The sequence below is a fragment of the Panthera leo genome, chromosome C2, assembly GCF_018350215.1.
Source record: "Panthera leo isolate Ple1 chromosome C2, P.leo_Ple1_pat1.1, whole genome shotgun sequence".
NCBI classification, from domain to species: Eukaryota; Metazoa; Chordata; class Mammalia; order Carnivora; family Felidae; genus Panthera; species Panthera leo.
In genome coordinates, this window is record NC_056687.1 from 82,968,270 (window position 1) to 82,984,257 (window position 15,988).

Genomic DNA, 15,988 nt, shown 5'->3' on the forward strand with positions numbered 1-15,988 from the left:
GCAGCCCTATAGTGGTGGCTACAGAAAGCCATGGCCTGGGCTCCTGGAAGGCAGGCAAGACTGAGTCACACTTCCAGCACAGCCCTTATGCACCAAAAACTCCAGAAGTATTTGTTAAAATGTCCCTACCCTGGTTTGCCCCAAAGCCTGGAGCTTAAGACTTAGTTGTACTCTTGACACCTCAGTCCTAAAAGTATGGAAGCTTAGGTGAGCCAGGAGAATTTATAGAAGAGGCTTAAAGAGATCATGATTTGTTTAAACTGTAGAATAAGGTAAAAAATAAAACCCGGCATTTTAGAGGTCCCAGAAGACCCCCTGCCCAACCTTTCTCTGGGGTATCATGGTTATTGTGAAATAAGGGTGTTGGGGTAGGAAGTGGGGTGAGAACAGCCTGTCAGTTGTTTACGGAGTCCTCTGCTGAGCCTGACCTGAGATCCAGCTTATGGGCTTTATCCAGGTAGGAAGATGATGGGGACATGTGTGGATGGTTTGGGGAGAGGGAAGTCAGGGGACCAGCCCCACAACTTTGGAGAGAAGGTCCAGCCCTCTGAGCAGGGACCAGCCCTGAGGCTTAAGTGAACTTGCATAGACACGTGTATGTGTATGTGTTTGTGTATGTATGTGTGCGTGTGAAAGAGAAGGAGAGAGGGCGAGAGAGAGAGGGAGAGAGGGAGAGAGGGAGAGTGGGATGGGCACTCTGTGGAAAGGGGAACAGTCTCTCATACATGGGTGAGAGGCTGGAACCCTCCAACAAAGCCTAGTGACTCAACATGTTGAAGTGTGGGTTTGGGGGCTGAACATCCTTGGGAAGCCCTGAGGGGCTGCTGAAGCAGGGTTCCTGGTCTCCTCGGAGGCTGGGCCTCCCCTTGATGGGGGCTCACAGAAAGTCAAACAGCCCGAAATTCTTGGCTGCTCCAGGCCCAGGAAAAATTGAGGGAAGAAAAAAGAAAGAAAAGAAATGTTTCAGGCCCAGAGGTGAGATGAGCCTGCTGGTTAGTAGGGTTAGGGGTCGGAAGGAACCAGCACACAGGGCAGGCATGGGGGTGTGGATGTAGGGGAAGAACAGATATGCTTCCTGAAAGCCACTAGCAGCTCAGGCAACTAAGGGGGTCCTTTGGGCCTCTAGTGAAGGCCAGCACAGGCAGGGATCATGTGGATGGTTATTATAAGTGACTATAGTTCTAGGGTGCAGGACTGGGGCAGCGATGGGGGTGCGGTGGGCAGTTAGGAAGAGGAATAAATGGAGCAAATATTTTTTGGTGTCAGTATTGTGGGGGAAAAGTCAAGAGATTGGCACACATGCTTGAGGAGATGCAGTTAATAGAGGGCTGATGTAGCTGACTGAACAGTGCAAGGTTGCTGAGGGGGAAAAGGCGGGGAGAAGGGGGTGAGCAGGGCCTCAAGGGCACCACTGGGGTAACTCCTGAAGTGTTTGTGGGGAATAAGGAGCAGCACCAGCAAGTCAGGTCCCAGTGACAGAAGGATACTGGCAAGTCCTACGCAGCAGTTAGTGAGCAGAGGGACAAGCTGGGGCTGATGGCAGGTTAGGGGCCGCAGTGGCGATCGGTGGGTGCACCCCCCCTCGCTGCGCCCAGCGAGCAGTTAGCGCGCCTGAATTTAGTTCAATTTATTTCCCTTTCAGGTACCAGACAAAGTAAAAAAGACGGACGGATGGAGAGAGGGACGCAACCGCCCAGGGGTGGGAGTGGGATGGACGTGGGGGAGGGGTCCTGTTCACATCACATCCACAAAGAACTCACTGGGGTTTCCCATGGCCATGCGGAAGGACTGTCTGCTGGCTGTCAGTTCGGGGGGCACGGAGGCCAGGTCGCGACCCGGAGGGGCTCCTGGGGGCCCCATGGCCGCGGGCGGAGGGGGCATCATCAGCATGGGGGGACCGTAGAGAGGGGGCACGCCAGGGGGGCCGTAGCTCGGATGCGTGTGGTGACTGCGCAGGCTGCTGGCCATTGAGTGGTGGCTGCGGTGGCTATGCTCGCTGGCGGCAGGACCTGAGCGCTCGCTGGGCGCCCGCTCCCGCGGCCCCCGCAGGCTGCTGCGGGTTGTGTGGTCCGACTCGCTGCCGCTGCCGCCAGACTTTGAGTCCCCCGCCTTCGGGTCCTTCTCCTTCCGTCGGTCACTGCCGCTACGGTTGGAGCCACTGCTCCGGCTGCCTGTAGGGGACAGGCAGGGACAGGATGGGGGATGCTCAGATCTTGCAGAAGCTTGGGGCTCACCTGTGCACCCCCCACCCCCAATCCCCCTGCCTTACCTTCACTGTGCTGACTGCTGGCGCTGCCCCCACCATAGCTGTACCCCAGCTCTGGGAAGCCTGGGTGAGGGTTGTAGGGGTGCGGGGGCGGCGGGTACTGGTAAGGGAAAGCCATGGGCCAAGGGGCTGCCCCTGGGTGTGGCAAAGGGGCCAGCGTGTCCTGGTCAGAGGCGCCGCTGGAGCCATCGTGATCATGGAGGGACAGGTTGGCCATGTCTGCAGAGGGGAGGGGAGGGTCAGATGAGCTGGGTCATGCCCCTAGGTCAGGAGAGAAAGGTCCCCCAGTCTAGGTAGGGTGGGTACATTTGCGATGACACCAACAGCAGTGGTAGTTTGTCCCCCAAATAAGAGGAGGCACAGGTCAGAGATCTCTCACTTCTTCACACCCCCTCTGCCACCAACCTGAGATGGTGGAGAGGGAGACCCTATGGACACAGCCCCAAGGAAAACCCTCCTCAGGAGGGCCCTGAGTCACCACTTCAGATGCTCAGTGCCAAATCCTTACGCTCAACTCCCAGTCTCAGGGAGGCCCCCTTCCAAGCGTTTGACAGTTTCTCCTCCTTCCTTAGTGGGCCACAAGGAGCATAACTTTTAATTGGTAATTTTCTCTTTTGTTCACTTAGACGGTAAAGGTAGGGGAATGTGGGAAGCTGAAATACCAGACAGGTATTGCATACCTGCGATTCATTAGGCACAATACAAAGCACTTCACCTCATGCAAATGTTATCACATTTTTTCCAGATGAGGAAAGTGAAGTCCAGGGAGGTTAAATGACTGGCCTGAGGTCAATCCAAATTGTAGCCAGAGCAGAAGCTAAGAGTTGCTTCCTTTCTTCTTACCTTTCCAGATGAGTCATTAGTAAGGAGTAGGGAACATTTTGGGGAAATTTAGGTGAAATTTTGCCCTCTCCTTTCACCTAGGACTAAAAAAAAGTACCCATTATAGGCCAGAAAGAACATAGGCCTTTCAGATTCTCCCCATACAAAAGCCCTTGGCCCAGATAAATTTTCTGGTGCTGCTGGAGAAGGTGGGAAGGGCTCAGAAAGAGAACAACTTAGGTGCCTCCTCTGCGCCCTCCACTCTGTTCCCAGGGAGGCCTCATCCTTCACAGCACTCATCTCAATGTATTAATGTGACCTGGTCAGGAGAGGGGGATTTGAGGGGGCTGAGGCAGTCTGTGGAGTCTACCAGCTAAGCCATCGACCTGTTAAGGCCTGCAGCTAGCACGGGGCTGGGGGTGGGGGTTGGTGAGAAGCAAGGGCCTGCCTTGGCTCATGCCCCAAGAGCTGGTGACTGTTTCGGCCTCCAGGTTGTTGTCCTGAGGGGAGTTAACTGTGGACTCCTGGGGCTGGCTACCCAGGTCACCAACTCTTTCCTTTGAGTCTGCCACATTCCCAGCTGAGGAGACCTTGGCCAGTGAGAAGAAAAAGACCTCTGTTAGCATATCCCTGAACTGGGCCTCTGGGGGCCTTGGCCCAGGGTAGAAAGAAGACCCAGGAGGCCCAGGGATAGAACAACATCTCTTGAGCAAAAACCACAACTGTCTTGAGAAGCTTTAGGTGTCCCTACATGTTTGGGGCTAGGCCTCACTTCTGCTAATGATGGTAATAATAACCATATAGAATTCAGTCTAAAAAGCCATTAATTTTAAGGTGTATCCCAACTTTAGAGATATTGCAATGTGAAAAAAATGTTCACCTTAGAATCAATTAAATATATGAAAAATGGAGAACTTTTTTTAGAGCACTTACAGTCGGACAAACATGGTGCTAAAAGCATTATACACATTGTCTTAACCTCAAAACAGCTCTAAAATAGGTTCTACTATTACCTCCAAATTACAGATCAAGGAATTGAGACAATGAGAGGCAGTGTCACTTACTCATGTTTACATAGTCAGGGCGGAGTTAGGATTTGAATTCAGAGCTATCCAACTCTAAAACCCTATGCATCCACCACAGACTTGTGCTCTGCAGCAACAGCCTTTCTAAACCTAGAACCTAATCTGAAGCATTTTAAAAGTTAGCTTTTGGGGGCACCCGGGTGTCTCAGTCAGTTAAACATCTGACTCTCGGCTTCAGCTCAGGTCATGATCTTGCAGTTTGTGGGTTTGAGCCCCACATCAGGCTCTGCGCTGATAGTGCGGAGCCTGCTTGGGATTTTCTCTCTCCCTCTCTCTCTGCCCCTCCCCTACTTGTTCTCTCTCACTCTCTCCCAAAAGAAATAAATAAACTTAAAAAAAAACAAAAATAAAAAACAACACACAAAGGTTAGCTTTTGGACTCCAGCCAGCAAGCACCCTTGGCTGACAAAAGGCTCCCTGAGGCAGAGGTGGCTGCTGGGAATGCTCCAAGTCCTGAAATGTCCTGTTTTGGGAACTCCCCTTCCTTCCCAAAGTGTGTCTATGTGCTCAGGAGGAGAAGGGGGGGTGGGGGGAGTTCCCTGAGACCTCTCCTCCTTAAAACCCTCACTGGCTTTGCACTCTCTCAGGATCAAGTCCAAACTGCTCAATGCAGCTTGCAGAGTCCTCTACAAGCTGGCCCTGACAGCTTTTCCAGTTTTGTCCCAAGGTCCAGCCTAGCCTCAAGGGTATGAGGAGGCTGGGGATGTGGGGCCTCAGGCCAGCCCTAGGTCTTGCCCTGGTGGAACCTGCTTGATGCTTAGAGGCTGATCAGGGGCCAACAGGAGAATCTGCATTTGACTTTGCTAAGACAATGTTTCTGCAATACCACACACCTAGGTAGCCCCAGATGGTGGTAAGAATGAGGACTCTGGAGCCAGAAAGACCTGGACCCCCAAGGCCTAACTCTGCTTCTGGCTGTGAGAATGGGTGGACTATCTAACATCTCTAAGTCTCGGTTTCCTCAGCTAAAATAGGGATAGTGATCCACCTCACCCAAGGGTGAGGAGGTGGAGGTTGTGAGGACTGAGAGTGATATGCTGCTTAGAAACAACCAGCATGGTGCCAGAAACACATCAGGCACTTAGAAAATGCCAGCCCCAAGACGGGGACGCAGAGAAGGTGAAAAGGCCTGACTTGGCTCTGCTTCTACTAGAGAGGGAGGCCTGTGTCAGGCCTTGAGTTGGGCCCCCAGCTCAGCTGCCTGCTCACGCTTTGTGTGGGTTCCCTGGAGTCTGCTGCCACATCCCTGGGCACCTCCCCACTCCCAGCCAGGAGACAGAGCAAGGAGGTGGGGGAGGCACATACTGCCACAGAGGTCACCGAAGATGTAGTAGCACTGCTCGGAGAAGGTGATCTTGTTGACAGTGTGGCGGATGAAGCCGGCTTTCAGCAGGTTGCTGGCATATTTGCGGGCCTCTCGCCGGTCAGTGAAGCCTTCCACGTTGTGGTACAGCCAGTCCACCACATCTGAGCCTGGAGGCAAGGCAGCCACTTGATGGGGAGGCCCACCTGACTTGGGCTCATCTGACTTCACAAGAGCCATGAGGCTGGGGCTGGTTCTAGCTCAAAGGAGTGGCCCGAGGGCCACTTTAGCCCCCAGCCTGCCCTGCCCCATCACTCCCCACCCCGGCCTTCATCCCACCATGGGGCCCTCTCACCGATGAAAGCGTTGGGGATGGTAATCTTGAGCCACATGCGGTCACGGACCTCCAGCCCAGATTCAGGGGAGGCCATGGCTTTTACGATGGCGGCCATGTCACTGTGGATGGATAGGTGGAAGTCGTCTAGGCCTAGGGGTGGGAGGCAGAATGGTGAGGCAGAAAGGGGTTAGAGTTAGGTAGAGAAGAATTTGCATTGCAGCTCTACCATCTAATAATTGTGGACCAATGTTGGGCACATTACTGATTTCTAGGACACTCAGTTTCCTCTGTAAAAATAGGGACTTTAATATCTATTTCGAGAGTATATCTGAAGACAGAAATAATATAAATGAAGATGCTTAGCATAGAATATGTGTATTATAATGAAAACAGCAGTCATTTATTGAGTGTTACTTCATGCCACATATTGTGATTGAGGCTTCACTTATATTCTCTCATTAAACCCCCAGGAACCTGGTAGACTATGTATCATTAGTCCTGTTTTACTAGAGGAAACAGGCTCACTGGATGCTCAATACAGGTTCAGAAGCAAACACTGTTTAGTGAGGGTTAGGTGTCCACTGAAGGAAGCTGCAGTGTGAGGTAGCTAGGATGAACTCCCAGCTCCCTCTCACTTTTAAGCAAGAGTTTCCACGTGGGCCTTCATCAGTCCCTCCCACCTTGCCCCGTCTGGCTGGGCCTAGGGGGCAGGACTGGACACTCACGTTCTGTATCAGGGATGGAGCTGGTGATGGAAGAGCTGGTGGAGGTGATGGTGCTCAGGGAGGGGCTCATGCCATAGGCAGGGAAGGTGCCGGTCATGGCTGCAGTGTGGGAGACCCAGGCTGCAGGGTCAATGGGCCGGATGGGCTCGCCTGCAGGGAGGATGAGAGGTCAGGGGCCGCCTACCCTGTCCACTGCCAGGCCCAACAGGGTAGGTATGAGGGTTCAAGGCAACACAGAAGGAAGGAGAGACATGGCTCATGTATGCCAAGCACCTACTTTAGGGCTGAGTCCCCCATCCACTTACTCCTGGGCAGTGTGAAGCAACCACGTGGACTTGGGTCCCAGCACTTGGCTACAGTCAGGGTGATGGGCCTGAAAGCAAGGATGACCCTAGTGAGGGCAGGATGCGTGGAGGCCAGACCAACCCCCTTGCTTGAGAATCAGAAATGCCTGCCCCCTCCTTCCCAACATCCCATCCCATCCGTACCCCGGTTTGTGCACAATCTCCCGCAGTACCCGGACTGCGTCGTCATTACTCATGTTCTCAAAGTTGATCTCGTTTACCTGGGAGAGAGGGCCAGGAGTGGGATAAGCAGCTGGGTTGGGGAGGTGGGTAGGGAAGCAGAGCTTGGTGGATCAGGAGGTCTTCCCCCTACCAAGAAGTGGCCTCTAAATGAGCAGGGTACAGAGGGTAGGAATATCTCCCTTCTCCCCACCCACACCGCCACACCGGGTGGGCAGTGGTACCTGTAACAGCATATCTCCCGGCTCGATGCGTCCATCTGCAGCCACAGCCCCACCCTTCATGATAGAGCCGATGTAGATGCCTCCATCACCTCGCTCGTTGCTTTGGCCCACAATGGAGATGCCCAAAAAGTTGTACTTTTCTATAGAGAGTAATAAGACCTTAAGAGGGGAACAAGGTTCCTACCTAAATTCCAAGCCCTTTATCAGTCAAGGGTGGAAAGGGATGGGAACTAACATTCATTGAACCTGAATAAGGTCCTGAATTCAAGATGGTCAAGAATATTTCCATTTAATCCTTGTTAGTTCTGCCACAGGGACTCTTAGTCCCATTTTACAAAACAGTCAAATGAGGTTCAGAGAGCTTCAATGACTTTTCTAAGCCATTACGTGGCAGGATTCAAACTCAGGCTTAAATTCCAAGGTTGGGGCTCTTTTCACTATAGCCAGTTATTTCCTAAAGAGAGTGCCTATGAGAGACATCAGAGAGCAACAAGCAATGGCTGAAAAATGGGAAGGGGGATAAGAATCAGAAATCACTTCCTCCAGGAAGCCTTCCTTGCCATTCTCTGCTTCTACAACTCTCTGTGCTGATCTCTGTCATGGCCCTGATCATGAGATACTGAAACGATCAGTTTATGTACCAGTTTATGTTTATGAGAGAGAGCTCCTCGGGGGCAGGGAATGTATCTTATGCCTCTCTGACCTCCTCAAGTTTGCCCAGTGTCTGGTATATAAATGTTCAAGAGTTGTTTCACCAGACTCACCCATGTTGAGAGTGACTGTGATGATGTTGAGTGACATGGTGGAGTCCGTGATGCTGCTGAAGGACGAGGACTGGAATAGATAGAGGCCTTGAGCAGCAGGTAGGGGTCCCAAGAACTCACTGTTCCCACCTAGCTCTTCCACAAGGGGAGCCTTCAGTACCCCCTCCCCTCTAAGGCTCTAAGCCTGGCCCAATAGGAGGGGGTCTAAGGAAGCACACACCCTGGATCTGCCTGGACAGGGCTCAGTCTGCCCCCACCCATCCCTCAGGCCCCATACCCGCTCAATCCGCGAAACCTTCTGCTTCCTCCGCCGCCGCTTATGTCTTCTCATCAGGCGTGAGGCGCTGCTCTGCTCTGTGGAGCTGCTGAACCTGGGGGGCCCACAGTCGTTCCCCACCAGGCTGGCCCAGCCCTGCCCCACAAGAGGCACTGCAGGGCCCAAGTCCCCCACGCAAAGCCCACAGCCCTCCCAGGGTCCCAGCATCCTTAGGGGTCAGGGCTCTTGGAGGGGCGGTTACCTGCCCCATAGTACCAATGAAACCAAAGCCCCACCTGCTGGTGGAGTCATCCTCATCCGAATCAAAGAAGCTGGTGGTCTCTAACTCGCTGCTCATAAGGGTGGATGAGCTATCGTAACCCCCTGGCTCTCGCCGCCGCTCCCCCTTTGCAGTTCCATTTAGCCGGGTTGCTGTAGGGAATAGAGGCAGCTGGGTTCACAGTGTCAACGCAGGAGGGAAGGACAGACACAGGGAGGGGCTAGGGGCTGCACCGGGGCTAGGCATATCCAGAGCTCAGAACAGGGCTGAGGACAGCTGAATGGAGGAGTGGAGAAGGCGTCTGTTTAGGGAAGACGCACTGTGTTCTGGGCCGTCCCTCCTGCGTGGCCGCTCACGCTGGGCTGACACCAAGGAGTCCGTCTCTGTGTCATTGTCCAAGTTCTCCTGGCTGCCTCCACCAGCATGAGGGCTGCAGGGAAGAGAAGACTTGGTGGGAGAGGGGGCAGGGCTGGGGGCTCCCTCCCCCAGCCCTGGGCTGAGCTGATGCGGCCCTTCCCCAAGGGCCCTCTCCACTCTGAGGTCACACTCACTGGAAGGATGGGGGCCGGGAGTCCCCAATGCCTCCTGTGCGTTCCATGGGTGGTGGCAGTTCTGATGGGTTGTCAGCACAAAAGGGAGCAGGCTCTGGGTGTGAGCCCTCAGCAGACACCAACTGATGGGGAAAGAATGGGTGGGTAGTAGGTACAGGGGCGCCAGGGAAATAGCAGATGGCTTCTGGAAGGGCATGCAGACTTGGGGAGAATGAAGCAGGGGACATGGAGGAAGAAGAGACAGGACTGTGCAAGGTCAGCTGAGGCAAGGAATGGACTCAGTGCTATCAGCACTGATGGGGGGATGGGAGGCATGGGTTGTTGGAAGTGGCATGGGGGCAGGGAACAAGGGTCAGTGGTCCAAAAGAGAGGTTGGCTGGAATCTGAGGCAAAGTGCTTCAAAAGGCATAGGAGACATTGTCCTACAATGTCCCACATTTCCCCCTACCCCCGGCCAACTAACCTTTCACCAAGGCTACATAATCTGAGGGGAGAAACAGTTCAGGTAGAAAACTCAAGGAAGATTCAGATATTGAAGCATAAAACCACCAGCTACAATCTTAGCAATGCTTTTCCTCTGTCCAGCCCACCATAGGAATATAGGAGGAGGGGTGCTGAGGAGAGCTCCTTACCCAGGACACCACCCGGCCATTGAAGCAGGGCAGCTTGGCATTGTCGTCAGAGATTTCCTCCTTCACCACTCTGCAGGGAAAGGGTGGGGGTCTCAGAATGAGCTTTCTGGGGTGGAAATGGAAGTGTCCTCACAATCCTAACTCAGGGGGTCCTCCACCTAACCTGGGAATCAAACCACCAGCCTAAGCCTTTCAAATGGGAGCAGAAGTGGGGGTCACCCAAGGACAGCTCTTTAGCACCACCAGGAAGACACCAGCCCTGCCCAGGCCAGATGCTGCCCTAGAGTGTCCTCTTAGTCATCAGGTGATTGCAAATTACACCTGACAAATTGCTGTCCCCCCTAGTGTGGCCATTCCCTAAAATCTCGAAAGGGCTTTACCTAGCCCCAACATAGCTCTTTTGGGCTAGACCTATTCTTTCCCTCTGACCCTAAACTAGGAAAAAGTACACCCTTATTTCTCTTTCCCTTCTTAGTTGGGAATCCTGACATTCTTCTGGAAGGTGTGGATGAGGAGTTTAAGGAAATTAGGAAAGAGAAGGGAAAAAGGTATTTACTGAACATCCTCCACTGCCACTATGGTAATAGCAACAAACTGCTCTCATTTACTGGGCATGTATCATGGGCCAAGCACTAAGCTAAGCACTTTGCTTATTTCATTTCATTTAATACTCACTGCAATGCTGAGATAGATACAGATGGGGAAATTAAGACTTAGTAGGTTCAGAAATTCACTTACAGTCACATCACCAAGAAGAGCTGGAATTTGAATCCTGGTCAGCCTGACTCTTTAGCCTTTATTCTTAACTATTATGCCATCTTATCTCCCTATAGTTAGAATGTATAATCTTCACATCACCTTCATTGTGTGGACAATATCCTCTTTTTATGAGTAAAGAAATGGAGAAACATTCAGTAACTTGCCCAGGGCCACAGAGCAGAAAGACGTCAGAACTAAAATTCAACCCCAAGCTTGCCTGACTCTAAAACCCATGCTCTTCCCATGGTACTTCGCATTCTTTCCTGTACAGTGAGAGGTGATGTGGATCTGTGGTGGGTAAGGGTTGGGGAGACAGGGATGTAGGGCATGGCAGGGGTGGGATGTGTATACAGGCATGTAGTTTGGCTTGAGGGGTGCATCAAGGTGATAAGTCAGACTATGACTACAGTTTGGGGACCCCCAGACTGTGTCAAACACCCTAGGAGTACAGAGTTGGAAAGATGCCATCAATGGCAAGAGGAAGACATGTGCCTGGGATTGTGAGCAGAGAGGGAAGATAGCAAGGAAGGAGGCTGGGAAGCCTAGTCCTTCCTTGTTCTTGGAGCAGCTTCTGCCTAGAGCTGGGAACATGCCTGGCTCCTTGTGATGCTCATATTCTTGGACTCACAGCCAAGTCTGAAGACTGAGCCTGCCCTTCTCCCTCCCATCCAGCTCTGGCTCCTACACCATTTCCAACCCCACAAAGACCCCAAAAAAGCATCACAAGTCAGGCCCATGATGCCAGAAAGCCTAGAGACAGAACATGCTGAAAAGAAGGGACATGGAAGTAGCTCAGACTCACCAGCCAGTCTGGCCATGGGGTACCCTAAACTTGCAGCCCACAAGGGGAACTGGGACTCACAGGAAAATGGGGTATGTGGGCCAAATGGCAGAGACTATGATCTGCTCTGGAGAGGGTCTCCCTATAGTGGGAAACTGCTGCTGAGTCCCCACCACTCACTCCCCCAGCAGGCCCCACCACACAGCTCCACGCTACAGATGTTTCCTCTCTTTCTAGGGGTCACCGACAGGTCGCCAAGGCTCTGCTGACTCACAAGGATCAGCTGATCTTCAGCAGCAGCCTTGGGGGACCTCAGACAAGCCTCCCCCTCACACCACGGAGATGAATGGTTCAGAGTTCCATGCCACACACACACACACACACACACACACACACACACACACACACTCCAAGCAGAGTTGGACAAATCTGGGTTCTAATTCTGCCACTTATTAGCCCTCCTATCTCAGAGAAGTTTCTTAACTTTTCCAAGCCTTTGTCTTGTCCTGGTAAGTGGGATTTGTAAACGCCTGGCATGGTCTAGGATTACAATAAAAGCTAATTACTAACCGTGTCAATTTTTAGCAGGGTCTATTCTCTCTTTCCAACTATGTGTAAATTTCTAAGGGCAGGGACCAAACAAATCTGCTCACTATTGTCCATTCAATTAAAAAGCCTTTGCTAAGAGCCCAGCAGGTTTTAAATCCTATGCTGGCCATTGTATAAAACCTCAAGAAGCATCAGACCAGGAACCCGCCTTGTCCTTGGAGGTTATGGCCCAACGGACAATTCACACAAGTATATGGCAAGTGGGAAGTAGTCAGAACCACAAGAGCAGCAGATGTGTTCACTGGACAGATGTCTGTTGAGTAGGTGTCTTTGGTGTCATGTCCTGGCTAGGAGCTGGGTTGGTATAAGGGTAAACAGGATAAAGTGTCATAACTTTAAAAGCTAAACCCAGAGGATGGGAAAATTTGGCCCCAGGAAGACAAGAGGAGTGTGCTCTCAGTACCAAGTGCAGAGGCAAGGCAGTGTGTGACATGGAGTGGGCAGGAACATAGTGGCCCAACTTCCCATGTTGTTCCTACCTACGGCTCAAGGCCACTCTAATATTCATCCACCATCTCCCTCAGTGGTGAAAATGTTTATTCTTCCTCCATTATCCAAGTAATTTAAGAGGGTTGGGCCTACCCTAGCTTGACAAATACTTCTGGAGACCAGATGGGAGTTGGGGAGTCCTCAGGCCTTATAAGCCAGAACCTTAGGCTGAGCCTGGAGAGCAGCCTTCCTCCTCTGACCCACTCTCCATCTGTCAGCAGAGGTTACTGGCCTCTGCCCGACCCTGGTCTCATGGGGCTAGGATAAGTGGCAACCCTATCATTTCTACAGTTTGCCAAGGCTCAGCATCTCCTTTGGAGAGGATGTGTCTGTTAAACAGTGATAATAATACCTACAATTGTGTGATTAAGGTCTTAGACTTTGGAGCCAGATTCCTGATGTAAAATCAAGCTCTGCCACTTACCAGCTATGTGACCTTGGGTAAATTACTTAAGTTTTCTGTGCTCTAGTTTTTTCATGTAAAAACTGAGGATATTACTACTTATTTCATAGGGCTTTTAAGATGATTGAATGAATAAAGATTTGAAAAGCTTTTAGATCAGTGCATGTATACCAAAGTACCATAAAAAGAATTTGTTAAATACATGAAATAAATATATACTTCTTAGCTACTAGTCCTGTGACAAGACAGCCCTACCACGTCTCCTGCTCATTAATCCTTCTGGGGATAAAAACAAAACCAATCTCCTCCTTTAGCTTTGTTCTCAACTCTGTTAAAACAGTCTACTATAACATTTTGCAAACGATGGTTCAAGTACCACTAATGTATGCAAGATCACTTCAGGTGTACCTGATGAATATTTAATGCAATAGTTAAGTATTTTTTTTTAAACATATTTTAGAAAGAAATACAAATAGAAAATCAGACCTGTGATTTCATATTACTGACTGGGTCAAGCTAAGAAGGAGTGAGTGGGCTGACAGTGGATTTAAAGAATAGTATTAAGTCAACAGTGAGCAGATGTAACTATGATTGTAGTTAGGCCTGGCTTGATAGCAGCCCGGGCGGAGTGGGAGGCAGCCCAGAGAGGTTTAGGTTTAGGAGGTGAGAGCTAAGCCCAGTGGGTTCAGGGGTGAGTTGGGAGTGGAGACACAGGCCTACCCTAGTCCCTTAAGGCAAATGACCCCAGCACACTGGACTCTAACTGATTTCCCCTATCCCATACCCTGTGGCAGCATCTTGGTCTCTTCCAGCTCTGTTTTTCTCTTACCAGACCAAAGCATCTGCCCCCTCACTCTCACCCCTTGCAGATCGATCGATCCCTCTTCAGAATCTTCCAATCAGGAGTGTCTGTCCCTGGACTAAAGCCAGACAATGATTACTACACTACAAGTACCTCACCCCAGGGTAGGAACAACAACAGAAACAGGACTGGTCAGAAGACGCATAGCACTTCCCACTGCACAAAGCGTTCTCACACATAGGATCTCATGGGCTCATCAAACCCTGAGTTCCATGGGGAAACGTGACAGCAAAACATGCTAGGCAGAAGAGAGAGAAGATGCTTGCTTTCCAGGGCCAGGAGGGCAGGGGTCTTGGAAGAGAAGCCAGAAATATCAACACTGGGGAAGAGAACATCTCCCCTCACTCAGCTCTGGGGCCTCAGCTCCAAAGAGCAGTGCAGGCCTCAGGCTAGGGCAGGAGAGACAGCCTTTAGGCCTAGAGGGCCCCGGGAAGGCCTTCCCTACAGGCCTCCAGGCCCAGTGCCCAGTTAGTGTGGGGCAGGCAAGCCTGGGGGCCTCCCCTTCCCCCAGTCCCCTGGGAGTTATGGGGGGGGGGGGGGGGTTGTGAGGGGATGGGCTAGGCTCCCCCTCCCAGGCCAGCTGCTACAGAACCTTCCGGCTCCAACATTCCATCCCCTCTTAAAGGGAAAGTCGCTGCTTCCAAACTCAGCCTGTCCAAAGCCCTGCAGCTGGGTGGAGAAGACCCCGCCAGGGAGGGGAAGATGAAGAACACTAAGAGACTCTTTCTGGCCCTCCCATCCAGGCTCTGAGGCCCTTTCCAAGGTCTCCCCCTTGGCCACCATCAGGAGGAAAAAGGCCCCAGTTCTGAAGGGAAATCAGTACCTAGGCTAGTGGGGACTTCTCAGGGGTCAGGCACTCTGATTCTCTGACAACATCCCGAACACCCCACAAGGGAGGGGAGACAGCTAAATAAACATTAGGTTTGCTGACCTTAGCTTGCAGCCTTAGTCCCTGAGCCCCCCCAACTCCCCCTCCCTCCAGTTCAAAGTCCCCAGCAAAGCCCCTGGAAGCACTACTCCAAATATGGCTCTGAGTCGTGGAGCTGAAAAGATGGAGAAGGAGAAGGCCGAGTGCCAAACATCCTAAGTCTATGCTAAAAGGTGGCTCCCATGGCAGGAGGAAGGTTAGGGACTCTGGCTCTGGAATCGGGTGGAGGGGGGTGTGTGTGTAAGTGGGCCGCTGGTCTCTGAGGAGGTGAGGAGGCTCAGAACTCCGGTTGCTCTTGGGGAGTTGGTCGTCCTCCTAAACTAGGGGGGCCTAGGTCCCCCATAAGAGGCAAAAGGAGAATCCCTAAAGAGGCTGGAACTCCAGCTGAAAGAGGCGGCCCAAATGGCCAAGTCGCCCCTAGAATCCTTAGTAGGGCTAGAAGCCAGTGTAGCAAGGGGAGTCCAAACTGGCTGAGTGGGCCGCGAGAAGCCGGAGGGGCCCGGGTCCCCCAGAGGTGAGGCGGGGGCCATCCTCACCCGAAATCGTCGTCCATAGACTTGAAGAAGAACTTATAGCTGGGTCGCTGCAGAACGCCCTTAAAGTCCGCCAAGGTGACGCGCTCGGCGGGCAGGGGCAGCTTCACCAGGTACGGCGTCTCCTGCCCGTCCAGGTGGTAGATGATCTTGGTCTCGCCCATGGCTCCGGCCTCGCGCCCCGGGGCCCGCGCGCGGCCTGCTCCGGCGGCCGGGCCGGGCCTTTCGGGCGGCGACGGCGCTCGGCGCGGCCCAGCGGTTCAGCCTCGCTCGGCAGCCGGCCGCGGCGCCAGCTCCCTTGTTCTCCGGCCGCTCCCGGGTCCCAGCGCCGCCTGCCGCTGCCGCGGCCGCCGCTTCCGCTCCCCACTCTCCCGGCTCGGCTGGCGACTACGACTCTTCCGGTGGCCGCGGCCCTCCGGGTTCTGGGCTGCGGCTGGGCCCGCTCCCCTCCCCCGACCCGGGCGCTGCCCCGCCCCAGCACGAGCCCCGCCCCCGTCCGCCGCCGAGCCGCGCTGGCCTCACCGCAGATGGCCCCGCGGACACCCAGCCTACCCGCTGAGCTGCAAGCTTGGCCTCAGGCGCTCAGGTCCCAGGCCCGCGGGGAGATTGGTGGCAGTCGCCTAGGCCCCCATAAAGGAAGGGTAGATCTCACCAGGGTAGGGTGGCTATGTTCCCGGACTCACCAAGGCCCCGGCTATGGACCCAGGGGGGGATCTATCGGCTGTTCCTCAGCAGCCTGGGACGGGTGTAACACAGGGGTCACTTTGGTCCCCAGAGTTGGGGGGGGGGGGCGGGGGATGTGTGATTCTGACCAGGTATCATTGGAGGAAAGTGACCTCCACATGGCCCTTTAGG

The 15,988-nt window shown here is 53.0% G+C and overlaps 1 protein-coding gene across 1 annotated transcript; it reads right to left on the reverse strand.

Annotated features, from left to right (window-relative positions):
• Window positions 1–1,612: 1,612 nt before the first annotated feature.
• Window positions 1,613–15,503, reverse strand: DVL3 (dishevelled segment polarity protein 3). Its single transcript, XM_042955680.1, has 15 exons — window positions 15,137–15,503; window positions 9,770–9,839; window positions 9,138–9,259; window positions 8,907–9,016; window positions 8,603–8,738; window positions 8,328–8,421; window positions 8,051–8,120; window positions 7,287–7,426; window positions 7,027–7,103; window positions 6,844–6,911; window positions 6,539–6,688; window positions 5,832–5,963; window positions 5,479–5,646; window positions 2,270–2,485; window positions 1,613–2,171 (listed from the first exon to the last, which is right to left on the reverse strand). The coding sequence occupies exons 1-15, from the start codon at window positions 15,295–15,297 to the stop codon at window positions 1,735–1,737; spliced, it is 2,151 nt and encodes a 716-aa protein (XP_042811614.1). The 5' UTR covers window positions 15,298–15,503; the 3' UTR covers window positions 1,613–1,734.
• Window positions 15,504–15,988: the final 485 nt, after the last annotated feature.

What these genes read in the sequence shown, in the direction of transcription:
- DVL3 (XM_042955680.1), bottom strand. Translation starts at nt 15,297, where the DNA reads ATGGGCGAGACCAAGATCATCTACCACCTGGACGGGCAGGAGACGCCG. An exon ending in TCCCGGCCCCCATCCTTCCA is followed by an intron (nt 9,017 to 9,137) that starts GTGAGTGTGACC and finishes TCTTCCCTGCAG; the next exon opens with CCCTCATGCTGGTGGAGGCA. An exon ending in GAGATTGTGCACAAACCGGG is followed by an intron (nt 6,912 to 7,026) that starts GTACGGATGGGA and finishes CCTTGCTTTCAG; the next exon opens with GCCCATCACCCTGACTGTAG.